At 37.9% G+C, this 24,023-nt stretch overlaps 2 protein-coding genes and 1 long non-coding RNA gene across 5 annotated transcripts; 2 read left to right on the forward strand and 1 right to left on the reverse strand.

Moving 5' to 3' along the window:
• Positions 1–4,841: 4,841 nt before the first annotated feature.
• On the forward strand, positions 4,842–9,636 carry LOC103985710 (uncharacterized). 2 transcript variants are annotated; one of them, XM_009403505.3, is made up of 8 exons: positions 4,842–5,224; positions 5,760–6,869; positions 6,957–7,047; positions 7,145–7,302; positions 7,390–7,441; positions 8,127–8,206; positions 8,306–8,399; positions 8,490–9,636. In XM_009403505.3, the coding sequence occupies exons 1-8, from the start codon at positions 5,213–5,215 to the stop codon at positions 9,158–9,160; spliced, it is 2,268 nt and encodes a 755-aa protein (XP_009401780.2). In that variant the 5' UTR covers positions 4,842–5,212; the 3' UTR covers positions 9,161–9,636. The 2 variants fall into 2 exon arrangements, with proteins under 2 accessions (XP_009401780.2, XP_009401778.2); XM_009403503.3 differs by lacking the exon at positions 4,842–5,224 and having other exon boundaries at positions 5,249–6,869.
• A 551-nt stretch (positions 9,637–10,187) lies between these two features.
• Positions 10,188–13,982, reverse strand: LOC135674307 (uncharacterized). 2 transcript variants are annotated; one of them, XM_065184034.1, is made up of 3 exons: positions 13,582–13,982; positions 13,042–13,136; positions 10,188–10,577 (listed from the first exon to the last, which is right to left on the reverse strand). In XM_065184034.1, exons 1-3 carry the CDS (start codon positions 13,883–13,885, stop codon positions 10,431–10,433), a joined length of 546 nt encoding a protein of 181 aa, XP_065040106.1. In that variant the 5' UTR covers positions 13,886–13,982; the 3' UTR covers positions 10,188–10,430. The 2 variants fall into 2 exon arrangements, with proteins under 2 accessions (XP_065040106.1, XP_065040105.1); XM_065184033.1 differs by having other exon boundaries at positions 13,042–13,139; positions 13,582–13,979.
• A 510-nt stretch (positions 13,983–14,492) lies between these two features.
• LOC135674308 (uncharacterized) lies at positions 14,493–22,013 on the forward strand. Its single transcript, XR_010513584.1, has 3 exons — positions 14,493–14,808; positions 15,057–15,130; positions 21,742–22,013. It is a non-coding gene; the product is annotated as an uncharacterized LOC135674308 (long non-coding RNA).
• The last annotated feature ends 2,010 nt before the right edge of the window (positions 22,014–24,023 follow it).

Raw genomic sequence — 24,023 nt, forward strand, 5'->3', positions numbered from 1 at the left:
GCTAAATCCCCGAATCTTACAATAGTGCTGGTCACAGTCATTACCAACATGAAATGCTCGTCTCCATTATGCATAAATACATTTTTCTCCATTATATTCTGCCACCAACTTTGCTCTTGAGTGGCATAATCATCATGTACTGTGTATTAAGTCCAAATGTAGGAGGTTTATTTGTTATTATTCGAACCGTGCAAGGATGTTTCAGGATATGCACTAAGAAAGATGAAGCTTTGAACGAAGTGTGAGGAAGCGAGGAAGGTGCGATGTTGCATCAGATGGGACTTTGTGTGGAAAAGAGGCACGACGTTTACCCAACAATAGTTGATTAGACCGGGAGACAAGGAAATGGACCGGAAAGATCGAATGATACTTTGACCGTGGAATCAAAGTCAATGGAACACCTAATTATGCGTGCCTCCCGTGATTTCTCTTTTGTCTGGAAAAATCATAAGATGAGAACCCAAATAAAATCATAGGACTCTTAAAATTGATAGAAGATAAGATTTCTCCAACTATTTGAGAAAATCTTCCTATTTTGTTGAGAAAAAATTTTTATTATGTGAAAATTTTTTCTTCTAATTTATATAAATAGAAGAGAGAACATGATAATGTATTGAAGCATTTTTATTTTTTCAATAAAACTTCTTCAATAATTATTCTTATCGAAGTTTCGTTTTTGTATTTAACCAACGACTAACGTCGTTGACAAAAGTGAAGCTTCACCCTTGTCTTCGGCGACCAACGTCGTCAGTATAGCCACATTCGTAAGAGGCTCTACGAAACATTTTTATTTCTTCAATAAAACTTCTTCAATAATTATTCTTTATCTTCTATTATTTTTATCAAAATTTATTAATATATGATCAAATTGATAGAAAAACATATTTAATTATATATTTAATTGCTAAATAATTCAAAAGAGATTTGTAACTACCCAAGAAACACCCAATTGGCTCTTTCACCACCGACCCAAAATAGTACCAAAGCGTCACGACCACCGACGCCTTTTCCGTCGCTCGTGATCTCATATTCTCGCCATCGATCTGCTAACGGACGGCGATCCGCGTTCACTCAAGTCGTCCGAAGGCCCCCACAATGATGTAATAACACCAGCTCGGATGCCGCGTGAGCCGTTTGAGTTACGTTGTCTCGGAAACGACCGATGCCGTGGTGGGGGCCATATATCGAACGGTGGATATGCGTCGTCGATTGGGGCAAATAGAGTGAGCCAATAGAATAGCTAAAAAGAAGAAGTTATTTTCCGTGATATGATAATAATATTCTGAACGTTATTTTTGTGCAATGAAAAGTTCCCATTATAATTAACTTTCATGAAGTCAAACGCGTTGACTCCGTGCCAACCTTCCCCAGTCGTGCACTGACGGCGGACCCACCATCCCCAGATGGGAAAATAAGGGCTTGGAGACTGGTCCTGTTATAATTTCCGCGTGTTCTTCAAGCTAAATATCTTACGACCGCCCATTGACGAACGGTGTTCGGAAGTCAACACCACGTGGACTTTTTTCTTCCCTCCTAAAATATTCAGAGAGAATGCACGGGTGGTGCGAGAGGACGAGTGATTTGAGATCCACGCATGATCTTGATGAACGTTGTCGAGGTGTATATCATACGCTAGCAAAGAGAGAGAGAGAGAGAGAGAGAGAGAGAGAGAGAGAGAGAGAGAGCGAGAGAGAGAGAAATCATTGATTTAAAAGAATGTATATAATCGAATAATTTACCAAAGAAAAATCCAAGTTTTGGACCTTTACAAGAGAAATATGGGAACATCCCTTTAATGTAAATATTATGTTTGTCTCCTCATCGGTCCACACCATGGCTGACCTCTTCCTCTATCTCTTCCTTCTTGGTTGATGATGCCGGTTGCACTCGTGTCCTCCCCCCTTTTGTTTGATCATACTTGCTCTTTCTCCTTTTTCCTCTTTTCTCTCTCATCCATTAACAATCTCAACTCTAACCTCAGTATCACAACCTTCAACTTCCACTACTAACCCATTCCCCTCTTCCTTGTAGTAAAAATATTAATTACAAAAAATATTTCTAGATAAATTAGCAAAAAAAATCCTATTGGATTAAAACTCAAAACCTAATATTTTTTAATAAAATAATTATATATTTATTAACATAGTTTATGTTATTGATATGTTCTTGGGTATCGATTGATTAACGATATGATACATATCAAATTGTACTGATATATATTGATAAATTGATATGTATCACTCAGTATCATTCTCTTGTCGTATTGGTATATATTGCTCGTATCAAACGATATATTATAATACAATAAACCTTGCTTATTAATAAACTCTTAAATTCATGTTTATACTAAGATACTTAGTTAATGCTCTTCAAATATATTCATCCCCTTTAAAATATTAGGAAGAGGGATCGAATTCTAAGCAGTTTGTGAAGATTCGACTATAAAATATAAATATAAAATATGATTTCGAATGTCAAACTTCCTCTCTCCACTAAGTCCATTTCTAAAGTTTAGATTAAACGTTAGAGGATCACATCGAGTGCCCCATTCGACAGTCATGGTCGAGGAAACATTCCTCCATAATGCTAAAGCAACTGTCATATGCGTTAAAGGCATCATATCGAGCATTAAAAGATTCCTCGCTCAGATCGATCGGGATCAGAGTGTTCATCGTTGATGTAGTTATCGTGTGCTCCGTATCAAAGCAAACATTCCTCCTATCAGCCACTAAAGTTTGTCATGCAAAAGGTTTACTCCATAATGCTCATTTTAATGGAATTATGAGGGCATTCCGTTGGTTTTAATCGTACAAAGCTAATGATAATATGGTAGACACTAAGGATAATTATTCTAATATTATCAACGGGATAAGTATTAGCCTTATCGAAAGTTTCAATGGTCAGAACTCAACCTGCATGTTAAAAGGTCATTTAAATGATGCTCAATATACTAATCATAAACTGATTGGTTAGTCAATAACACACTTAGCATATTAGTACAATTATATAATAACTAGTTTCACTCCATACTCTTTCCTGTAGTGAATAGTTGTCATGTGTAGAGGGATAAGAAGAACACAACTTTGAGTTAGACCTGAAATGATGTTTTCGGTAAGATATGACTCTACAATCCTTGGTAGAAGCTCTTACTATTTGTATTTGACTGTGATAAGAAACTTGGGTAATCGTTAAATAATTAAGACATCACCCGAGATGATAAACATGTAATCATGTGAATGATTATTCTATGCTTTGTTGACAATAACTTAAATCTAGATTAAAGCAACATAGTGAATCTTATAAAGACACTTCATCCAACGGATCTTATAAACATTGAGCAGCATCTTTCATTTTGTTTGTTTAGAAATTTTGAGCTTTGTGTTGTTACAACTTTGATTTTAAAAACGAAAACCTCGATTTTTTTTTACTTTCTATTTTTTATTTTTCTTACTTTTAAATCTATTTCCTTGCCCTTCTTTAATTACGTGTTATTTTTTGTCAATCAATTTAGATTCTTAAATTGGATTTATGGTTTGCAATTACATCTTAGCAATTATACTTATTATTTTTCTAAAGAAATGATATATATATAAAGAAGATTTGTCGTTTGCTTTACATAATGTTAGCGCAGGATTATTCGAGATGTTTTTTAGGTGAAAACGTCGAACTCCTTATGTATCACCTACACAAAGATCAAGATCAAAAGAGATTTTTCGATCAAATCCTTTTAACGCTCAAGTTAGTAACTCAAGATTTATGAGTATGAACGTGAATAGTCAGAGGAAGTCTCCTAATCAAATGAAATCCTCACAAAGATAAACTTTTATACTTGATCATAGAGAGCATGAAGGAAGTTTGTGATTATTTTTATCCTCATATGTAACGAGAAAGAAGCTTACGATTGTCTTTCTTATATATAAAAAAAAGTTTAATCTTATCCTTATGTTGTCAATGATTAACCGACAATATATCCTTTTTATCACATAACTAAAGATATTATTTTGGACACAACCAAGAATTTATCTCTAAGAAAATATTTTTCAAGATTTTGCACATAACATTCTCAATTCCCTTAACATTTTTGCTGCTGAAAAAGCTACCAACCACATCACGTCGGCAAAGTTACGAGAGGAATGTCAGAAACTACCTTTGGGGAATGGATTCAATCATATGCATGCACGAAGAGACACACTCATTCCTTGGAAGTGGCGTGTAAAATAAAAGGGATCGGACGAGAGTCTCACAACCTCATACATTTTTTTTTTTTTTAATCTTTTATTGATTTCCTTCCCCTTCTTTAATTTCTTGTGTTATTTTTCCTCAATTAATTTAGAAAAATTTCCATTACATTTTGGCCGTTATTATTTGAAATAAGAAGACAAATTGCTGATTGTTTTACGTGGAAAAAGATTAATATTATTTGGATGCAACCGAGAGTAAATCTTCTTCGGGATTTTCCACGTATTATTCTCGGCAAATGGACCCAATTCTCTTTATTCGCTTACGTTGGAACATTACTGCAAAAATAAATAAATAAATAAATAAATAATGCTTACGTTGGAACATTTGTTTGTACGCATCGAGTGGCAATTAAGTTGTTATTCTACCTACGTTTGGTTGATGCCAAAATGCTTCTATATTTAAATTAATCATATTATTATTATTTGTCGACGTACTTTCAAAAGGGTATACCCATAGTCAACGTAGCTAATGCAGGGCGCAAACGTCAAACGAGCCCTAATTCCGCTACCTGCCTCGTTTGACGTGGGCTCGGGGCGTCCGGAATGGGTCTCGTAGAAATGTCGTATTGGCATTCAGCAGGCGATTTCGGTCTTTTGGTCGCGCGCCAGGGGTAGAAACTCATCGACATGTTGGCAGCAAAAGCAGAGGATGGGAGAGAGAGAGCAGAGACGGCGGCGGCGGCGTGAGCAGGAGAGAACGGTGCAATAAAAAGCAGTAGTACTCACGCGGGGAATTGAGAGAACCTGAGAGAGAGAGAGAGAGATAGAGAGAGAGAGAGAGAGGAGCACACAGCCAAAATCCTCGTAGTCTCGCAACTCGAGGTTTGTGGCCTCTGCTTTTTTATTCCAAAGATCGAATTTTTATTGCCGGGGAGCAGAGGCTTTTGCTCTCTCCGTTCTTCGGATTGGACGAGGGACGGAGGGAGGAGAACGGAGTGCTGTGGATTGCCGTGGAAGATTAGCCGCTGCTGATGGGAGTCCAGGTGAGCCTGCTCCTGTTCCATTCTCCACTTTTGGGTCCAGAATTTGTGGTGGATTATTTCTTTTTATTCGTCAGATTCTATTCTTTTTGCCTTCATGAGAAGAAACAAAACTTGTTCGCTTCGTCTGATTTGCTGTTCCTTTTCATCAAAATCGAATTTTGATCCCTGTCGAGATTTGGGCTCGGAGACTCCTTGAATAGCGTCGGAGATCGAGGCCTTCTCGTGGACTTTTCCCCCCTTATTAAACAATTGTTTCCTATTCAAATGCAATCCGACTGCCCTTGGATCGAGGATCGTTTCCTCTGGTTCGACTTGAGACCTGACTTGCAATCCAAGGCAATCCCAATTGCTGTTCTCGTGGAGATTTTGAGTGCTTAGTTTGATCTCTCCTCGTCTCTTTTCCCGGAGAGGAAACTGAGGGGCTTTCTTGCCGACCTGCCAGTGCATTGGAATCCTTTGTTATGCTTTTCCTGAGATGGGTTTCTGTTTGAAGGTTTTGAAGTGGGGAATAATGGCCGAGAGTTGCGTGTTTCAGGAAGAAGAGGAGGATCTGTTCTTCGACTCGCGTGAAGACGTCTCGTCGGTGTTCGACTCGTGTCCTGGCAGCCCCGCAAAGAATGATTCGCTCCCGGAAGAACAATTCACCGGTCCCCAGTTCGAGTTTTGGCTCAAGAGTCCTCACGGCGTGAGGGAACGCCGAGACAAGTTCATGCAATGGATGGGCAAGGATCTCATGAACTGCTCCCTTCCCAGCTCCTCTGGTTTGGATGGACAGGTTCAGATCGACGACGACATCCTGCCAGGGACCAACAGGAGCACGTCAAACTGTTGTGATGCGGGGAACAAGTGTCCGATGTGCAGCTGGTCTAGCCAGGATGCGAGCACATCTTGCAACGAGGCCTTGGAAGAGAACATGGTGTACAGAATCAATAATTTGGATGATGGTGCTGTTTTCACGGTGGATGAGTTGGGAAAAGATGGTAGCTTGAGAAGCCTTCGCAAAGCCGGTTCGAATCAGATGGCAGCGCTCAATGAGCCTGAGAAAAGTTTGGGTCCGTCGTCTTCGATCCCACGGCATATGCAGCAAGAAGATAACACATCAAAGAAATCTGGCAATTCAGTGAGGAGGAAGTGGAAACGGTGGCTACAGAGACTAAGTGCTGTGGCTTGCATTGTAGATAGACATTCCTTTAGAAATGGAATTGCCAAGTCTGGGAGAGTGGAAGTCAGGCAACACAGAAAGCAGTCAAAAGAACTGTCTGCAGTCTACAAGGGGCAAGACATCAAAGCACATGATGGTGCAATCTTGGCCATGAAGTTTAGCCCTGATGGCCGGTATTTAGCTACTGGTGGCGCTGATGGCATTGTACGTGTGTGGCATGCCATGGAATGTGAGAGGAAAGATGAATTTAGCATTCCTGATGATGATCCTTCGTGTTTATACTTCACAGTGAATCATAACGCCGAATTAACTCCTGTTCGAGCTGATAAGGAGAAAAAGCCCAATTCTAAGCGAACAAGGAGAACTGCAGATTCAGCTTGTGTTGTAATTCCTCCTCATGTTTTCCGGTTATCCGAAAAACCAGTGCACGAATTCTGTGGGCATGATGCAGATGTATTGGACCTTTCATGGTCAATGAATCAGGTTCGTGCCTTCTTTAACAGCTCAATTTTATTCTCATACTTCTCACTATTATTTCCAAGTACCGACACTTCTTTTATTTGCATTCAGCTTCTATTGTCATCTTCCAAGGACAAAACTGTTCGCCTATGGCAAGTTGGATCTGATCGCTGCCTCAAAGTTTTCTCCCATACCAACTATGGTTGTTTCTTGTTGTAATGTGCTTATGTTATGGTTTGCCAATCCTTTTTGCTTCAATAATTCTGACGTATTCCTATATTGTCTGATATATAATGCAGTGACATGTGTTCAATTTAATCCCATGAATGAGAATTACTTCGTAAGCGGATCTATAGATGGAAAAATTCGTATCTGGGATGTTTCTGGATGTCAAGTTGTGGATTGGGTTTATATTAGAGAAATAGTCACCGCAATTGGTTACCATCCCAAAGGAAAGGTATGTCAGTTACTTTGTGATTGTTTCTAAGGATCAATGCTTAAGAAAATCCATTTTAAAAAGTGATGTTTTTTTTGGTCCTTGTAGAGACTGGCCATTGGCACCTTGAAAGGCAATTGTCGCTTTTATGATGCGTCGGGTAAGTATAAACATAACAACTCCTATCAAATTTACAAATACATTTGTTTGCATTTTGCACATCATTGCATGAGTGGTTATTGGACCTGCTCTACGGATTCCTTGTCGTAACTTAAGAATTTTTCCCCTTGATGGTTATACTATTGTTCTAAAGGTAGATGAGTACTTCAAAAAAAATCTGTATATCTGCAGATTTTTTTTTTTGAGTAGTTTTTTTGGCAACCTTTACTTACAAGCTATCCTTTTATAGGATCTGCCCAATATGTTTTTATGGTTGCCATCGAAACCATTATCATTGAAAATATTTGTCCAGATGGCCGCACATCTATATTTGGTATAACAACATATCTTCTGAAGATGTCTATGAACCAGAAGATGCAACAGTAAAATCTTACGAAGACAAATATATGAGTTTGGAGCTTTTTCTTTAATATGATCACTCTTGGAGTATTGCAACAGTTTCTTTATGATACCGTAAAATAACTACCATTGATTCTGGAATATATTTCTGTAATTTCTTGCATGGATTGAGCAAATAGAAATTTTTACTCTGGAATAGATTTCTTCTGTAATTTCCTGTGTGGTTTGAAACCTGTGCTAATGCCACCACAGGTGATACATGGAGACACAATTTGTATCTAGCTTTGCATGTGAATAACTTAGTGCTTCCATTTTCTGTTTGACAGATACTCATCTGCAAAGAGAAGCTCAGGTCTTTTTGCAAGGCAAAAAGAAGTCTGGTAACAAGCAGATAACTGGATTTCAGGTAGCTTGCAAGGGATATCGATCTTTCATGATTGGCATATATTTTTATGTGCTTCATGTGATTTCTTTTCTTACTTTGTAATGTGGCTTTGACATCCAGTTTTGCCCAGTGGACCCTAAAAAATTGATGGTCACCTCTGCTGACTCACAAATACAAATTTTTGATGGGACTAATGTGGTCTCCAGATACAAGGGTATGCATTCACCTCATCTTCTTGATCTCATCCATTAATGCTCATCATCCATCTGTCCTCACAGATCTTACTTTGACAATCTTATTTCAGGTTTTTGTGGTGCTGGAAGTCAGATGTATGCATCTTTCACCGCAGACGGGCAGCATATCGTCTCTGCCAGTGATGATTCAAATGTCTATTTCTGGAACCGTGCTAGCCATAACACCTCCACGTCCAACCATGTTAAGAGCACACGGTCTTGCGAGCATTTCTTCTCCAGAAACACTACTATCGCGATACCTTGGCACGGTTTGGAATCCGGTGATCGGATCTCTGTGACCTCTGAGGTTATCCATTCCCAACAAGGTAACAGTGACGAAGCTGGAGTCCCAGAGATCGATTTGAAATGCCACTCAGGAGATTCTTACGGCAACAACGCACTGTATCTTTCGCCTTCTGGTAGTTTCACTCTGAGTCATGAATTCTTCTCAGAGTTTTCGCCAAAGGGATCGGTGACATGGCCCGAGGAGAAACTTCCCTCGAGCTCTGCCGCATCTACCTTGTCCAAAGCCCACCACAAGTTCTTGAAGACATCTTTCCAGAACACCTCCCATGCCTGGGGTCAAGTGATACTGACTGCTGGATGGGATGGATCGATCAGATCCTACCAGAATTATGGTTTGCCAGTGTGCATCGATGACCAGTTTGGCCTTTACACGGCTGGCATCAGTCTCTTCCAGTGGGCATTGCCAACGAATGATCACCGCACCGAAGTTGAGTGACCAGCAAAGATGATGCAGCCGATCCAGTTGGAGACAGACCTACACATATAGAGTTCCATGCTCGGTGCTCCTTCCTTATCGAGCATGGACCCGTGCTGTTAACATGTGCTGGTGGTCCTTGAATGTCTTAGCAGCACCATCATCGAGCCATGGAAGAAGGCCCAGAGAGGTCGAAGATCTTCTGGGTTTGTGCAGTGCAGGTGAGATTTTGAAGTCTCGAGTGTTTCTTTCAGATCCTATGGGTTTCGGAGACATACTGCAAGCAGGTTGTGCCGAAAACCAGGGTAGAAGAAGGAGTCATTGTTGCATGTAGAAATTTGATGTAGTTATTACTCAATTCTTTCATTTATTCAATGTTAGGTGTTCATAGTTTTTGCCCTTCAAAGAGATTGATTTGTTCATGTGGGGGAAGTCATGTTTGCACTTTATGGTTAGATATATTCCTTTACAAATAAGAATCCGCGGACTTGTCAATCTTCCGAATTACTTACTGCCTACATGTAACTTGAGCGGAGAGCTTTGTTTATGGAGTGATTAATTGGACAAGGGGGTCGACTTGATCAATTAAAACATTTCAAATTTTAATCAAATAATTCAAAATTATATATACTATTATTTTGTAAATATCATAATTAATGAAAAATGAATATAAAGAAAAATAAAACTATAATCACATAGACAAGAATGTTTAACTGAAATAAATAAATAAAAAGAGGAAAGATGTAAGAGAGAAATGATTGTAACGAAGAAAAATAGAGAGAGAAAAATGATATATTAGAAAAATTGGTACCCACATTAGGTTTTAATTAATTTACCTGATATATTTTTATTATTGGATAACATAACAGCAAATCACCTTTATTTTTTTAATTTATAAAAAAATAATGTTCTTCTAATTTGTTGAAATTAAAATTGGAAATTCGAATGAGAGAAATATGATCCTGTGGTTGTCCTTCTAGTACATGAATTCTATGAGAATTATTTGGAACACCTAAAAAGATTTTGATTTAGCAGAATCAGTTAATAGTAGAGAGACGATAGGAATGTTTATTGTCCATTTCAAAAGAAAAATAAAAGAAATATTAAAATAACACACTGCACAGACTATTTCTCTTGGCTGAACCGGCTATCATCAGATTCGCAACTGCGATCGGAGAATTAAGAGACAGTAATTATATCCCGCAACTGCGAACTCAGAGAAAAGAGGATGACGCTTACCACCAGTAGTACAAAACTCGAACTAGGAAAAAGAACCAAAGAAGAAAGAAAGTTAAACAGCACCAACAGATCGATTGCTTGCACTTCTTTTCTTACTCGGTGTGGTGTTGGCGTCTCGCTGAGCAATCTGGGAAGCTCCTGCTTCTCCAGCTTTCATTTTGTGTGAAGTAATCCCGTCGTCTGGCTTTGCGCTTCCAAGCTGTGTGTGCAACCAAGTCAGAGGAATAGGCATACATTATTATAACTTTAAAGAACAAGTTCAATTTCACACGCTAAACTAACCAAAGAATATGAGTAACCCAAATTGAAGTGAACCAGAAAAAGAAAGAATAGTGCCTATAAAAAGCAATAGTAAAACAATCATATTGACCAAAGCAAACAATAATGCAAACATATGTCGTTTTATATGCTTTAGTGAGTCCATCTCTGGGATCTCATCGATCATTCAAATGTGTTTCTTTCGAGCAGCAGCAGGCTTATAACGTGTTGGGTGCCAACTCCCATAGATCACACAACATTAGCTAAACCTGATCCAAAATACTCGAAGAAACATGGGCCAGAAACACTAGCTAAACCTGATCCAAAACATTAGCTAAACCTGATGTTGACAATGTGCAAGGTGGGGAGAGGCAAGTCTTCAAACACTCACACCTCTTCTCTCTCTCTCTCTCTCTCTCTCTCTCTCTCTCTTCTCCATGGATCCTTTTTTTGGAGTTGGTACCCAGAATCTGACTTGCATTATGGGGCCTCTACAAATTTAAAGTAAACAATATATTCTGCATTTGTTCCATAAAGAAAATTCTATAGGGTAAGATCTAACTGTGACATCCGGAAGATAAAATTTAGAGGGGGGAATTTGAAATATCAAAAGTATTTAATTAAAAAACCTAAAATTTGGAAATTTATTAAACCAGAGCTTTTCCACCGATTTGGATCTTCCAAGCTACAGCCTGCTGGTTGGCCCACGCTACAGGACAAACCCATTAATTATCAGACAATACAGGTCACGACATGGCCACCGGTAAATCGTGATGTGACTTCATGTCACAGATGTCCTCGTCCCCGGATAACACCGAATAACAGAGTCCTCGGCACCATTGCCACCTCGTCACGTTTTGATTTGGACAATTATATTTTACGGAAAAAAAAAAGAGAGAAAAAGAATGTGCTTTAGATCGACTCAAGAGTCAGGTCCATATACCTCATGTTATCCATGTGTCGACTACTCGAGAAACCAAGTCTCTTACTCCAATTAGATGACGTGAAGCTTTTGAAGGTGACGACGACCATGACCCCGAAGATGTTCTAATATCTGCGGTAGATATCGACGAGTCTTCGTTATCAAGATTATCCATATCTTTTTATAAGCTTGGATAATCTCGAACTAGGAAGAAAGAAAGGCCATAATAGAAATTTGGTGCCCCATACATACTTCTGTACGTGCAACAACACACGAAAGCCTCGACCTAAAATTTCTCAGCTGAATTACCTAACACAATTCGATCTTTTTTCCTACGAGTTTGAAACCAATATTGGCGGTATTTATTAAAAACTTCTAACGATGCTTAATATCTTCGAGGCTTCGATGCTTCGTGTCCACACAAAAAACATAAAAATACAAAAACTTGCCGACAAAAGGTACATGCGGTAGCGTACCACCCCCGACCCCACCGGTTCTCCGCCATACGTGCACCGCATCATGCACAGTCGTGACACGAACCATTTGAAAGCAGCGTTGAAACTAGCAGGACACTTAAAAATCTGCCCAGTACTTGCGGTGTTGGCAACAGAGCCACAATCTGCTTTATGTGTACCTACCTAATCACCTTCCGTCGACGGACTTGGGTCCTCTCCAAACTCGTTCCTTCCTGCCATGACGACGGGTGGAAGACGCGAGTTACGAGATTACACACCCGAGGCTTCACAAGCTTAAAACCCACCGTAAGCCGAGAGGGGCGTCCTCCTAATGGGCAATCCGAGGCACCCACGGTTCCGTACAAGAAATCCATCGAGCACTTTTCATGCAGTATTTTTATCATTTTGTGCCAGGTTTTACGGCATTTTATTGCTTCCTACTCCTGCCACTGCTTCCCGTTCTAGCCTTCCCAGTTGGTGCACCGGGTTGTACCTCACACCAAGCTAATGTGTTGCAGGACCATGAAAGAACTTGAGAACGCTATAAATTAATGCATGTGCCTAAATCGATTTATACAGCAGCATATTAATGGATGAAAGCGTTGTGTAGCTGTTATAACGAGTTTCACTAATCTATGCTTCGACGATCTGTTTTCCGTATGTAACTCATCCATAGAAATGTAAGACTAATAAAAAAAAAAAGAAAGCCAAAGCCAATTCATCTATTTTTAAATCCATCTCCATCTACTCACTTGCCATTTGAAAAACTAGAATTACTGTTATGTCCTTCTCAATTTAATGGTTTATGTTTTCACTCTTATTGTTTCTATGTAAAGAAAAACAACAATAATATTGTATATATATATATATATATATATATATATATATATATATATATATATATATATATATATATATATATAAAGAAAGTAACAACAGTAATGGAAAACTAACAGATGAGAAAAATGATATTATTCAAGAAAACAAATAAGATAGACTGAAACACATACACATGAAATGAAATTTACCTGATCCTTCAGGCACTTGTGCTTTGAGAGAAGTGGTTGTGGCTTCCTTTTCCTGTGACGACTTGTCACGACTGACTCCCCTTCTTCTTCTTCTTCTTCTGAGGAGAAAAAAAGGAAAAAGAGCAAATAAATAAAACGAAGAACGATCACCCACGACCAATTTAAATAATATTAAAAGAGTTAAAAAATAAATTTAATATATTAAAGAGTCCTCATGCTTCTATTTCTTGCGCTATACTGTGCAGCTACCGAACAGGTTAGTGCAACGACTGTAACGGGAAGGAGCAGCAAAATATACGACTTATCCCAACAAACTCCATCCCCAACAACCCTTTCCAATAAAGGCAAGCATCGCAACAACGCCAAAAATATCTAAGGGTAATTTCGTCATTTCATCACCGACAGCGACCATCCTCGTAGACCCGCCCACCGGAAAAATGACGCGATCGCAACACCTCCCATCACCATACCGCAACCACGGAAGCGAAGAACAGGCAGACGTGTGCCCGCGGGGACGATGAGAATGGTCAGAAACCGTACCTGGCTCCTCCGCCTCCACGGCCGTCGTCGCCGATCGCCGTGTCCGGGCCGGCCTGGCGGGCCTCCCAGTGTTGCGGTTTGACTCGGTGGCGCTGTCGGGGAGGAAGCGGTCGAGTGGGAGCGGCGGCGGGAGCCAACCGGAGGCCCCGAGCTTGACGTCGAAGTCCAGGTAGGGGCTAGGGTCGTTGCCGCGGGCGGCGAGCACCCGGCGGACGAAGGACTCCTCTACCCAGTTGAGGAAGGCGGAGTGGCGCTCTTCCGTCCACGACCCGCCGCAGCCGTCCATCATCTCCTCGAGGTCCATAGATCGGACGCCAGAGATTGCAGCTCTCTCTCGCTCGCTCGGGAACTCTTAAGGCGTGGCGGTTGCGCGACTTCTCTTTTAATTTCCGCCCTCGTGCCTCTTAAGGGGGAGAGAGAGAGGAAATATCTAGGAGTATGTTGCCACGTGTCCCAAAGATTTTTTTTTCTTCCTCGTCCATGTGGGACCTCAACGTGGGACGAAGACGACGGCGAACAGAGATAACCTGATTCCCAAAAGTAAAGGAAAAGACGAAGATAAAAAGAGAGACGCATTGGAAGAAATCCAACAAGGAATCGAGGAGAACGAGTCTTGTCACGTCATCAGTGAATCGCGAGCAAGCAGTCTTAATCTCCAACCGAACATTGCAGCATATCATTAATGTTTATGATGGGTAAATGTTCATCATTCTTCGGTAATTTATGATATCACATTTAGTCAGGGTGTTCTTCGCACGAATCTTCACCGTCGTTTTCTGTTGTCACGTGATTCCTTTCGCTGGAGCTGGTGACCATATCAGTGAGCACGCGCGGCATTTGGTTTTGGGTTTGGAACCGTCTGGAATCAGCTACATTCCCACGTCACGTGAGTATTAAGTCAGTTATTGGGCCGAAGAACGCTGATGCCCGTCACAGAAACCCAGAGTTTGTTGGTCCGCCGTCCATTTGAAAGGGCTTCTCCCTCCCGTTCTCTCTCTCTCTCTCTCTCTCGCTGCTTTGTTCGGAGTTCTCTTCTTTTTACCCTCTTTCGATTTTCTCAGTCTTCTTGACCTCTCTGGGGTTCCCAAGATTCTCATTCGTTGATCCATTTCCGTCCCTCCCGATCCTTGAACGACCATCTCCTCGGAGAAACTGGAGGCCCAGAAACGCCGGTTTCTGGAGGAGGACCACTCCTGATCGCCAGCTCAAGCTGATGGAGGAGATATTGTGAGAAGCTAGGATAATGTTATTTCTTATCCTAATTTATCGTTCGGATCTTTTTTTCTAGCTTCCCTTCTCTTTTGGTTCTTGATTGGGTTTGGCGAGTCTGCTTCTTGGATTCTTTTCTTTGTTCGTTGATTCAGTTTTTCTGGGGCTTCTTTGGTTTTGGCTATCGATTTCCATCTTGATCATGAGAGTCTGGTTCAACCAAGAAAAGACGATTTCATCTTGATTATGGTGGGACTTTGATGCAGCCAAGAAGATGCAGCAGCGGGAGGCGAGGACTGCAAGAATTCAAAGAAGGAAGATGACGTGGACCCAAGCGCAGGTGAGCCCAAAAATCTTCGACGGCAAGGAACCTTCGATTTTGTTCTTGATGTTTCCCTAGATCTCTAAACTTCTGCAATGATGAAAAATCATCGTCCTTGAATAGAGAACCTTCCTTTGTTCTTTCAATGGTTGCAGTCAAATTCCAAGAAATTGTTTCTTGATATTCTTGTCAAAGTTTCGTAAATATGTTAAAATAAATAATAAATTGAAGAATAGGATCGAGACACTGGTACAGAAAAATGCTTTGAATTGAAAAAATCTTGAGAAATCGACTCCACAAGCATTTCTTTTTCTACTCCTTTTAATATATATGTCAATCTTGCTAGGTTTCTTGATCATCTTACCAACTGACTGCCATATAAATCTTACATGATCGTCCTATGATTCTAAACACATATCTTATGCATTTACCCTATCATTAGAAATTGACTCCACGAGTATTTCTTTGTCTACTCCTGTTATCAGATGAATATATATGAAAATATTGCTAGGTTTCTTGATCATCATACCAGGAGACTGCCATATAAATCTTACATGATTGTCCTATGATTCTGTATACATATCTGCATTTACTCTATTTGTAAAAATTCATATTTTTATTTCCCCTGAAGTGCATAAAAGAGATTCCAATGCTAAGAATGTTTCTGTAAATTATTTCTTACGTTGATGTGCATGTATGATTTTTCTTACTTGTGCCATAATCACACTTTTTAATTTAAAGTATTGGTTGATATTATCCTTCTATAAAAGAAATATGTGTTATTACACGAGAAAACAACTAGTTAAATTCCTAAATAGTGCAAGTGCTTTATCCATGTTATCCATGTTACCACAGCATTTGATTAATAATCTGTTGATGTTGATAGGAAGAGGGGATAGAGATATAAAACAGAGGAAAGAGTAGGACAAGCTTTCAATCTTCTATATTTCTCTCAAGAAAAACACTTTTACAATTTCAGAAACTCTATTTTTTACTCATGACCCAACATATGGGGTTTATATAGTCCCCAAATTTTACTCATGACCCAACATATGGGGTTTATATAGTCCACAAAGATACATTATATTAATTGTATTCAAGATGAATCATTCTCTTTCAAGAAACCCTTTCAAGAACCAATAACCAATTTGACTTATCCTTCTATAGACTTCTAATCCATTTTTTCTTCTTGATGTAATGATTCTCCCACTTGATGCAATGAACCTTTTTTATGACACTTGAAAAAGTTTAATTCCAACATTCTCCCATCTTAAACTTGTTCCATCCAGCATGCCAAGTTTTCTTCGAAGTTGTTGAAATATTTCAAATTTAAGAGGCTTTGTGAGTATATCAGCCACTTGTTCACTTGTCTTGACATGATGTATCTCCACTTCTTTATTTTTGATATGATCTCTTATGAAATGAAATCTTGTATCGATATGCTTTGATCTTTCATGATATACTGGATTCTTGGCTAAGGCAATAGCTGATTTGTTATCAACATAAATCTTGGTTGACTTCTCCTGTAGAATATGAAGCTCTTGGAGTAATCTTCTTAGCCATATTGCATGACAAACACTAGAAGAAGTTGCTATATATTCTGCTTCACAACTTGATAGAGCAACGATTTGTTGCTTTTTTGAAGACCAAGTGAATGTAGCTTCACCAAAATAAAATACAAATCCAGTTGTACTCTTCCGATCATCGTAGCTTCCGGCCCAATCACTGTCACTATATCCAATGAGCTCTAACTTTTTAGATGATGAATAGAACATTCCATACTCAATTGTTCCTTTGATATATCGCAAAATTCTTTTAGCGACATTTAAATGAGATGTCTTTGGAACTTCCATAAATCTACTTATTAAACCAACTCCAAATAGTATATCAGGTCGAGTGCATGTCAAATACCTTAAACATCCAACTAGACTTTTATAATAAGTTGGATTAATGTATGTACCTTCACCTTCCTTGGTCAACTTGGTGCCATATTCAACAGGTGTATCTGTAGGATGACAATTTTCCATAGAAAACTTCTTTAAAACCTCCTTTGCATAATTTTCTTGTGAGATAAAAATTCCTCCTTTATCTTGTATAATTTCGATACCAAGGAAATAACTTATTAAGCCCAAGTCGATCATCTCAAACTCCTTTTTCATAGAGTGCTTAAAATCTATAATCATGGAGCTACTATTGCCCGTAAATATTAAATCATCTACGTACAGGCATACAAACAAGATATCTCCATTAGAGTTAGATTTCGTATAGAGAGCATGTTCATGTGGACATTTAGAAAAATCATTTTGAATAAAATAAGTATCTTTTCGAGAATTCCATGCCCGTGGGGCTTGTTTAAGCCCATAAAGAGCTCTCTTTAACTTGTATACTTTGTCTTCTTGTTCTTGAATAATAAAACCAGGGGGTTGTTGAATATATACCTCTTCTTCAAGAACTCCATTAAGAAATGCTGATTTGATATCCATTTGTAAAATCTTCCATTTCATTTGAGCTGCTAGAGAGATAAGTAATCTTACTGTCTCCAATCGAGCAACTGGCGCAAATACTTCTTCATAATCAATTCCATATTGTTGTTTATATCCCTTCGCAACCAATCTGGCCATGTATTTCTCCACCTCTCATTTTGCATTTCTTTTTGTTTTGAAGATCCACCTAACACCGATAGCTTGGTGGTCTTCTGGAAGTGTAGTAAGCTCCCATGTATTATTTTTGTTAATGGCATGAATCTCTTCATTCATAGCTTGTCGCCATTTTTCATCTCTATAAGCTTCTTCGAAGGTTAATGGATCATATCCAGCAAAAAGACAAAATAAAGAAAGTTCATCATTGTTAGTATCAATCCTTCGAGTCACATCATATAGGTCCTGAATATGTATTATCCTTCTTATAATTAGACTTCTTGAATCATGTAACCTAGCTGATCTAGGTGATGATTCCGGCAAAGTCACTTCGGTGCTTGCTTGTATTATATCATCTTCTTATGAAACTACAGCATTCTTATGCTGCTCATCACTTTTCCAGTTCCAAATATGTTGTTCATCAAACTCAACATCTCTTGACATCACAACTTTATTTGTGATAGGATTGTAGAGTTTGTAACCACTGGAATTCTCCGGATAACCTAGCAAAATGCATTTTTGACTTTTATCCTCCAATTTTGTTATCTTCTCTTATGGTATCTTAGCAAATGCAACACTTCCAAAAATCCTCAAATGATCAACTCTTGGTTTTTGTAAGCTCCATGCTTCTTCTAGTGTAACATTACCAATTCGCTTTGTCGGAAACCTGTTAAGCAAATAAACTACACAAGCAACAGCATCACCCCAAAATTCTTTTGAAATTTTTCTTTCCTTTAACATACATCGGACCATATTAAGGATAGTCCTATTTTTTCTTTCCGAAACACCATTTTGTTGAGGTGTGTATGGCATGGTGAATTGATGTAGAATTCCATTATTTCTACAAAAACTTTTAAATTCATTTGATATATATTCACCACCTCTATCTGTTCTTAAACATTTAATCTTACAACAACTTTGTCTTTCAACCAAATCCTTAAATTCTTTGAATTTGCTTAAAACTTCTTTCTTTTCTTTTAACATGTAAACCCAAGTTTTGCCACTATGATCATTAGTAAATGTAAGAAAATACTTGCTTCCTCCAAGTGTTATTGGATTGATAGGGCCACAAACATCTGAGTGCACCAGATCGAGTTGATGCCATGCTCTTTTTGTTCTTCTCACTTTGAAAGACTTTCTTTCTTGTTTACCCATGACACATACTTCACATAGTTTTGCTGGGCGATCAATTTTTGGCATTCCTATCACCATATTATACTTTTCTAGAAGTTTCAAAGCCTCAAAATTTAAATGAGCATATCTAAGATACCAAAGTGTAGAAATATCCTCAATATCAGCTTTAAAACAATTTGATTGATCAAAAATACTCAAATGTAGAGGAAACATTCTATTCCTTGCCATTTTCATATGTGATATCAATGTTTTATTCTTGTCACGAATTGAGAGAGCCCTATCTTTCATCTCAATTTCATAACCTTTTTCAAGTAATTGTCCCAAGCTTAGAATATTATTTTTCATATCAGGAACATAATAAACATCTGAAATGCATAATTCCTTGCCATTATTAAGTTCAAGGAGAATTTTACCTTTGCCTCTTACTGGTCTTTGAGACAAATCACTAAATGTAATATTCCCAGAATAATTTGTATCCATTTCTGAAAATAGCTCTTTGATGCCACACATATGATTTGAGGCTCCTGTAACTAGATACCATGTCATAGACTAGTCATTTTTCAAATTTTCATAACTCATTAGCAAAACTTGATTTTCCTTCTTTTCTTCCTCAACAAAATTTGCCTTATCACCTTGATTGTTAGGATTATAATAACATTCATAAGAGTAATGTCCATACCTTTTGCAAACATAGCATTGCATTTCAGACCTTTTAGAGTTTCTGCCACGTCCTCGACCGTAACCTCGGCCTCTTTGGCTATAATTTTCTCCAACATCTTCACTGTTTGGAGATTCTTAATTGGTCTGATTTCTGCCTCCTCTTCCTCTTTGTCCTCGTCCTCTTCCTCTTTGAGAATTTGATTCTCTTTTATTTTCAAGAGCAAACTTAGCTTGTAGTGCTTGCTCCATAGTTTTCTCTTCTCCTCTTTTTGTAATCCTTTGTTCATGAACTTGAAGGGAACCCATAAGTTCTTCTAAAGAAATTTTTTCCAAATCTTTAGATTCTTCAATCGCAACAACAATAAAATCAAATTTCGGATCTAGAGATCTCAATATTTTTTTTATTACTCTCTGATCATTTACTTGTTCACCATTTCGTCTCATTTAATGAACAATAGAAATGATTTTTGAGAAGTAATCAGAAATAGTTTCAGAAGTACCTTGTTGTAGTTTTTCAAACTCGGCTCGTAAAACTTGTAGACGAAGTTTCTTTACCTTATTAACACCACCAAATGCTTTTTGAAGCATTTCCCAAGCCTCCTTTGAAGTATTTGCTGGAGCGATGATCTCGAACATTGTATCATCAAGGCCTTGGTAGATTGTGAACAAAGCCTTTTTCTCCTTCTTCCTTCTTTCTTTGAGTTGTTTTCTTCCTTCTGCATTCATTGCTCCTTCTTCTGCTGGACTTGGTTCAGCAAATCCATCTTCTATAAACTCTCATACATCTTGGGAGCCTAGAAGAACCTTCATTTGGATGCATCATATGTCATAATTTTCTTTTGTCAATCTGGGGATCTGGAGTTGGATGACACTTGAGGAAGAGGTCATAGCTTAACCTATGCTCTGATACCAAATGTTGATGTTGATATGAAGAGAGGATAGAGATATCAAATAGAGGAAGAGTATGACAAGCTTTCAATCTTCTATATTTCTCTCAAGAAAAACACTTTTACAATTTCAGAAACTCTATTTTTTACTCATGACCCAACATATGGGGTTTATATAGTCCCCAAAGATACATTATATTAATTGTATTCAAGATGAATCATTCTCTTTCAAGAAACCCTTTCAATAACCAATAATCAATTTGACTTATTCTTCTATAGGCTTCTAATCCATTTTTTCTTTTTGATGTAATGATTCTCCCAATTGATGCAATGAACATTTTTTATGACACTTGAACAAGTTTAATTCCAACATAATCTTTTAAGAAGTACCACAGATTCAAATTGTATTAATGGTCTATTATTTTTCTCAAGGATAGTTTTATACTTTTATGTACATCATCTGGAAATGAATTTACAAAAGATTTTGTTGAATAGCAATGCTTCCTAGTGTTCCTTAAAAAGCATTTTAACCATTCCTCACAATTTGAGTAATTATATAGTTAAAATTCAATCAGTCCTTTGGTCTACTTGTATAAAAGTTTAAACAAAGATCTGGATGTTTAGGCAGTAGTTAACATGGATAGTCGATTTATGAATGAACAATTTTGATATGTTCAATCCATGAAATACTTGTTGGTTGTATAACCAATATGTAATATGAAGAGAAACAATGAATGTGAATTATGTAATCAGAATGCCAGCAGATTGGGAAATTTCACTTATTCAATAAACCCCAAGTACTTGTTAAATGGGTGCAGCCTTGTCATGAGGAACCACTGTTAATACCATAATAATGAAACTATCAAGTAGGCAATTACTTCATTCGCCAATTCTTGATCAATGATAGTGCAGAAGTCTGTTGTTAGTGGTGGCCAATCTGGATTTGTTATAGAAATCATGAAAATTGTAATCATTTGAAGACATTTCAGGTTCACTGTAAATTGTATGCTCCCTCAATATACGTCAACACTTACAGAAGATGAGATGGGTTATAGATGGATTGGAACTTGTAGTCTCTTGACTTTGTGCCTTTGATCAGTCCATCAGATATCTGGTTAGTACAGTCAACATGTGGGAAATATAGTCAAATTATCTCCATGAGTATCTGTTGTCCGAGATAATCTCTGTTATGTTCATTCTAATATTTCTTTAATTGCATGTTCATTTGGAGAAAGATGTTTAATTTTTTAGGGAAATTTAAATGAAATGAGATTATTTTGCTTTATATTAATAATAAGGTGCTTGGTCTCAGGTGGACTTCTATTGTTTACTGTTCTGATTAGGGGGGCTACCATCCTGCTTCGGTTGAATCAAACGAAAGGCTCGGTCAAGCTTCGCGTGAGTTGCTCATTGTCATTTAGTTTTTTCTTTTCATATTTGATTATTGATAATATCCAATATTGCCATTCAGAGACTGATCTGCTCAACTTTGAACTTCTTTGATGTCGGACGGTGTATTGGCATTCAATGTTGGGCATTTTTACTATTTACGCTTGTCTTTTTAATATATCAATGAATTGGATCTGTCGTCTGCTTTATTTATTTGCATGAAAAATTAAAAAGTGATGAGCTGCCTAGCCCAGTAGCTAACACGAAGGATCGTCGACCCGTTTCAGCGATCTGGTCGGATCGATACATATCGATGTATCATATGTTGGTTTACTGGTACGTGTTGGTGTTCCAGAGAGGAAGAAAAAGGGGGAGAAAAGGAAGAAGGAAAAAGAAAGAGTTGTGAAGGAGAGATAAATAAGTGGGGAGAAATGGGTGGACTAGTGGTTTATTTCTTTTTATATATGATTTAACCCGTGCCATAACGGCAACATGAGAAGTGGGTCACAAGCCCTAATCGGGGGTGGCACCACACAATGTTATATTTATTTTAGGGTTTGTTTCTATTTATATATGATGTGGATCGGACTGCCCAAAACGAGAGAAGTGATGGAAACCAGGGTGTTCAAACCGAGTAAAATAAAATAGTCTAAATCGATTTGAATCTACCAATTCAAAATCAATTAATTCAGTTCAGTTAATCGATTTATAATTTTAAATAATTTAAAAAATATATATATTTCAAATGAACTGATTCCAATTCAATTCAATTGAATCGAAGATATGATAAAATTTGCTAAATTAAGTCTTGGTTGGTAAAATTAGGTTTAGAATAATGAAGTTTAATATCCTTTTAAATTAAGATTGATTTGATTCAATTCGAATCGTTTAATAAAATCAAATAAGTGTATCCCAAATTAAAATTATTTATAGCGTGAAGCATAGATTCAATTTAAATAACCTTATCCCAAAGATTAAAAATACTAAATATATGTGAATGTGAAATCAAAAGTCCATCGGTGTTTGTATCATTTTGGGTAGACCTATAAACGAATCACCCGCTATCGGATAGTTCCGTTGCTAGCCTCGTATCGAATGATACGAGGTTATATCGGGTAATAACGATCGATTTCGATCATCATCGCTCGTAACCGGGCGGTATCAACCTGGTTGCGACCTGGCTATGGCGAGGGAAGAAGAAGCATTGAGAGAAAAGAGAGAGAAGGCACTCGAAGAAGAGGAAGAATCGGGAAAACCTCGACGATCCCAATCTAGGGGTAACAAAGAGGTGACAACTTAGCTTCTTCTTTGTTGCGTTCTTTTGCTGAAGGTGGGAGACGCCTATAGTCTTTGTCTTGTTCTTCGTCGAATGTCGGGGATGTATGTGGCCTTTGACGTTTTCGTTGAACGTCACAAATGAGGAGAAGACTATGTTCTTTTTCTCGTCTGACACGATAAGGAGAAGAAAAGGAGGCGATGTCACTGAGATAGTATACGTCTTCTTTTTTTAAAATATTTTTTATATATTTTTATATTATATATAGACATACCAAGTGATACATGTCTTGACGTATTGCTCGATATGCCCGTACTACGTGTACCGTATTGAGCAAAGCTCGATATGTCGATACAATATGAAAATATAACGATGGCCCTTGGTTAACACAACCTATTTAAATGGATCTAAGTTATCAAATTTATCATATGAAGCCACTAGAGGTGCAAGTATTTTTGTAATAATTTCATTTAGCAAATCATGTGCAATAATAAGGTAACTAATAGCCACAATCATTTTGCGGACCATGACCCAACAAGAGATGATATAGGGTTATCCTTAGTGTTTATGAGGTAATAATTCATAACTTTTGTTTTTGTTGGATGCTTGTTTGGACTTCACAACGTCTCCGTTATAACATCGTCTTGTTGTTTCTTGTATACACTTGGTGGCTTCTCATAACAAAATCTTACTTTTGTTATCAGAGATCTATTGACCCATAATCAAGCAAGCTTATGCCGTCTACGAAGATAATTAAAGAGAAATTACCAAGAAAAAAAATATATATATAAAATAAAATAAAGCAAGAAGCACCTCATTGCATATTTATCTATCATCAGACAAAACTTCAAACTTGCCAAAAATTAACAACCAGTTCAATAGGGACAATAAAGAAAATAGGTTCACCATCTACAGGTAATAAATAATAG

This window comes from Musa acuminata, chromosome BXJ1-5 (genome assembly GCF_036884655.1).
Source record: "Musa acuminata AAA Group cultivar baxijiao chromosome BXJ1-5, Cavendish_Baxijiao_AAA, whole genome shotgun sequence".
Lineage (NCBI taxonomy): Eukaryota > Viridiplantae > Streptophyta > Magnoliopsida > Zingiberales > Musaceae > Musa > Musa acuminata.

Coding starts and splice junctions, on each gene's coding strand:
- LOC103985710 (XM_009403503.3), top strand. CDS start 5,700: ATGGGTTTCTGTTTGAAGGTTTTGAAGTGGGGAATAATGGCCGAGAGT. Junction 7,048..7,144: donor TTTCTCCCATACCAACTATG/GTTGTTTCTTGT, acceptor TATATAATGCAG/TGACATGTGTTCAATTTAAT. Junction 7,303..7,389: donor GTTACCATCCCAAAGGAAAG/GTATGTCAGTTA, acceptor TGGTCCTTGTAG/AGACTGGCCATTGGCACCTT.
- LOC135674307 (XM_065184033.1), bottom strand. CDS start 13,885: ATGGACCTCGAGGAGATGATGGACGGCTGCGGCGGGTCGTGGACGGAA. Junction 13,140..13,581: donor CGTGGAGGCGGAGGAGCCAG/GTACGGTTTCTG, acceptor TTTTCTCCTCAG/AAGAAGAAGAAGAAGAAGGG. Junction 10,578..13,041: donor ACAAGTGCCTGAAGGATCAG/GTAAATTTCATT, acceptor TTGCACACACAG/CTTGGAAGCGCAAAGCCAGA.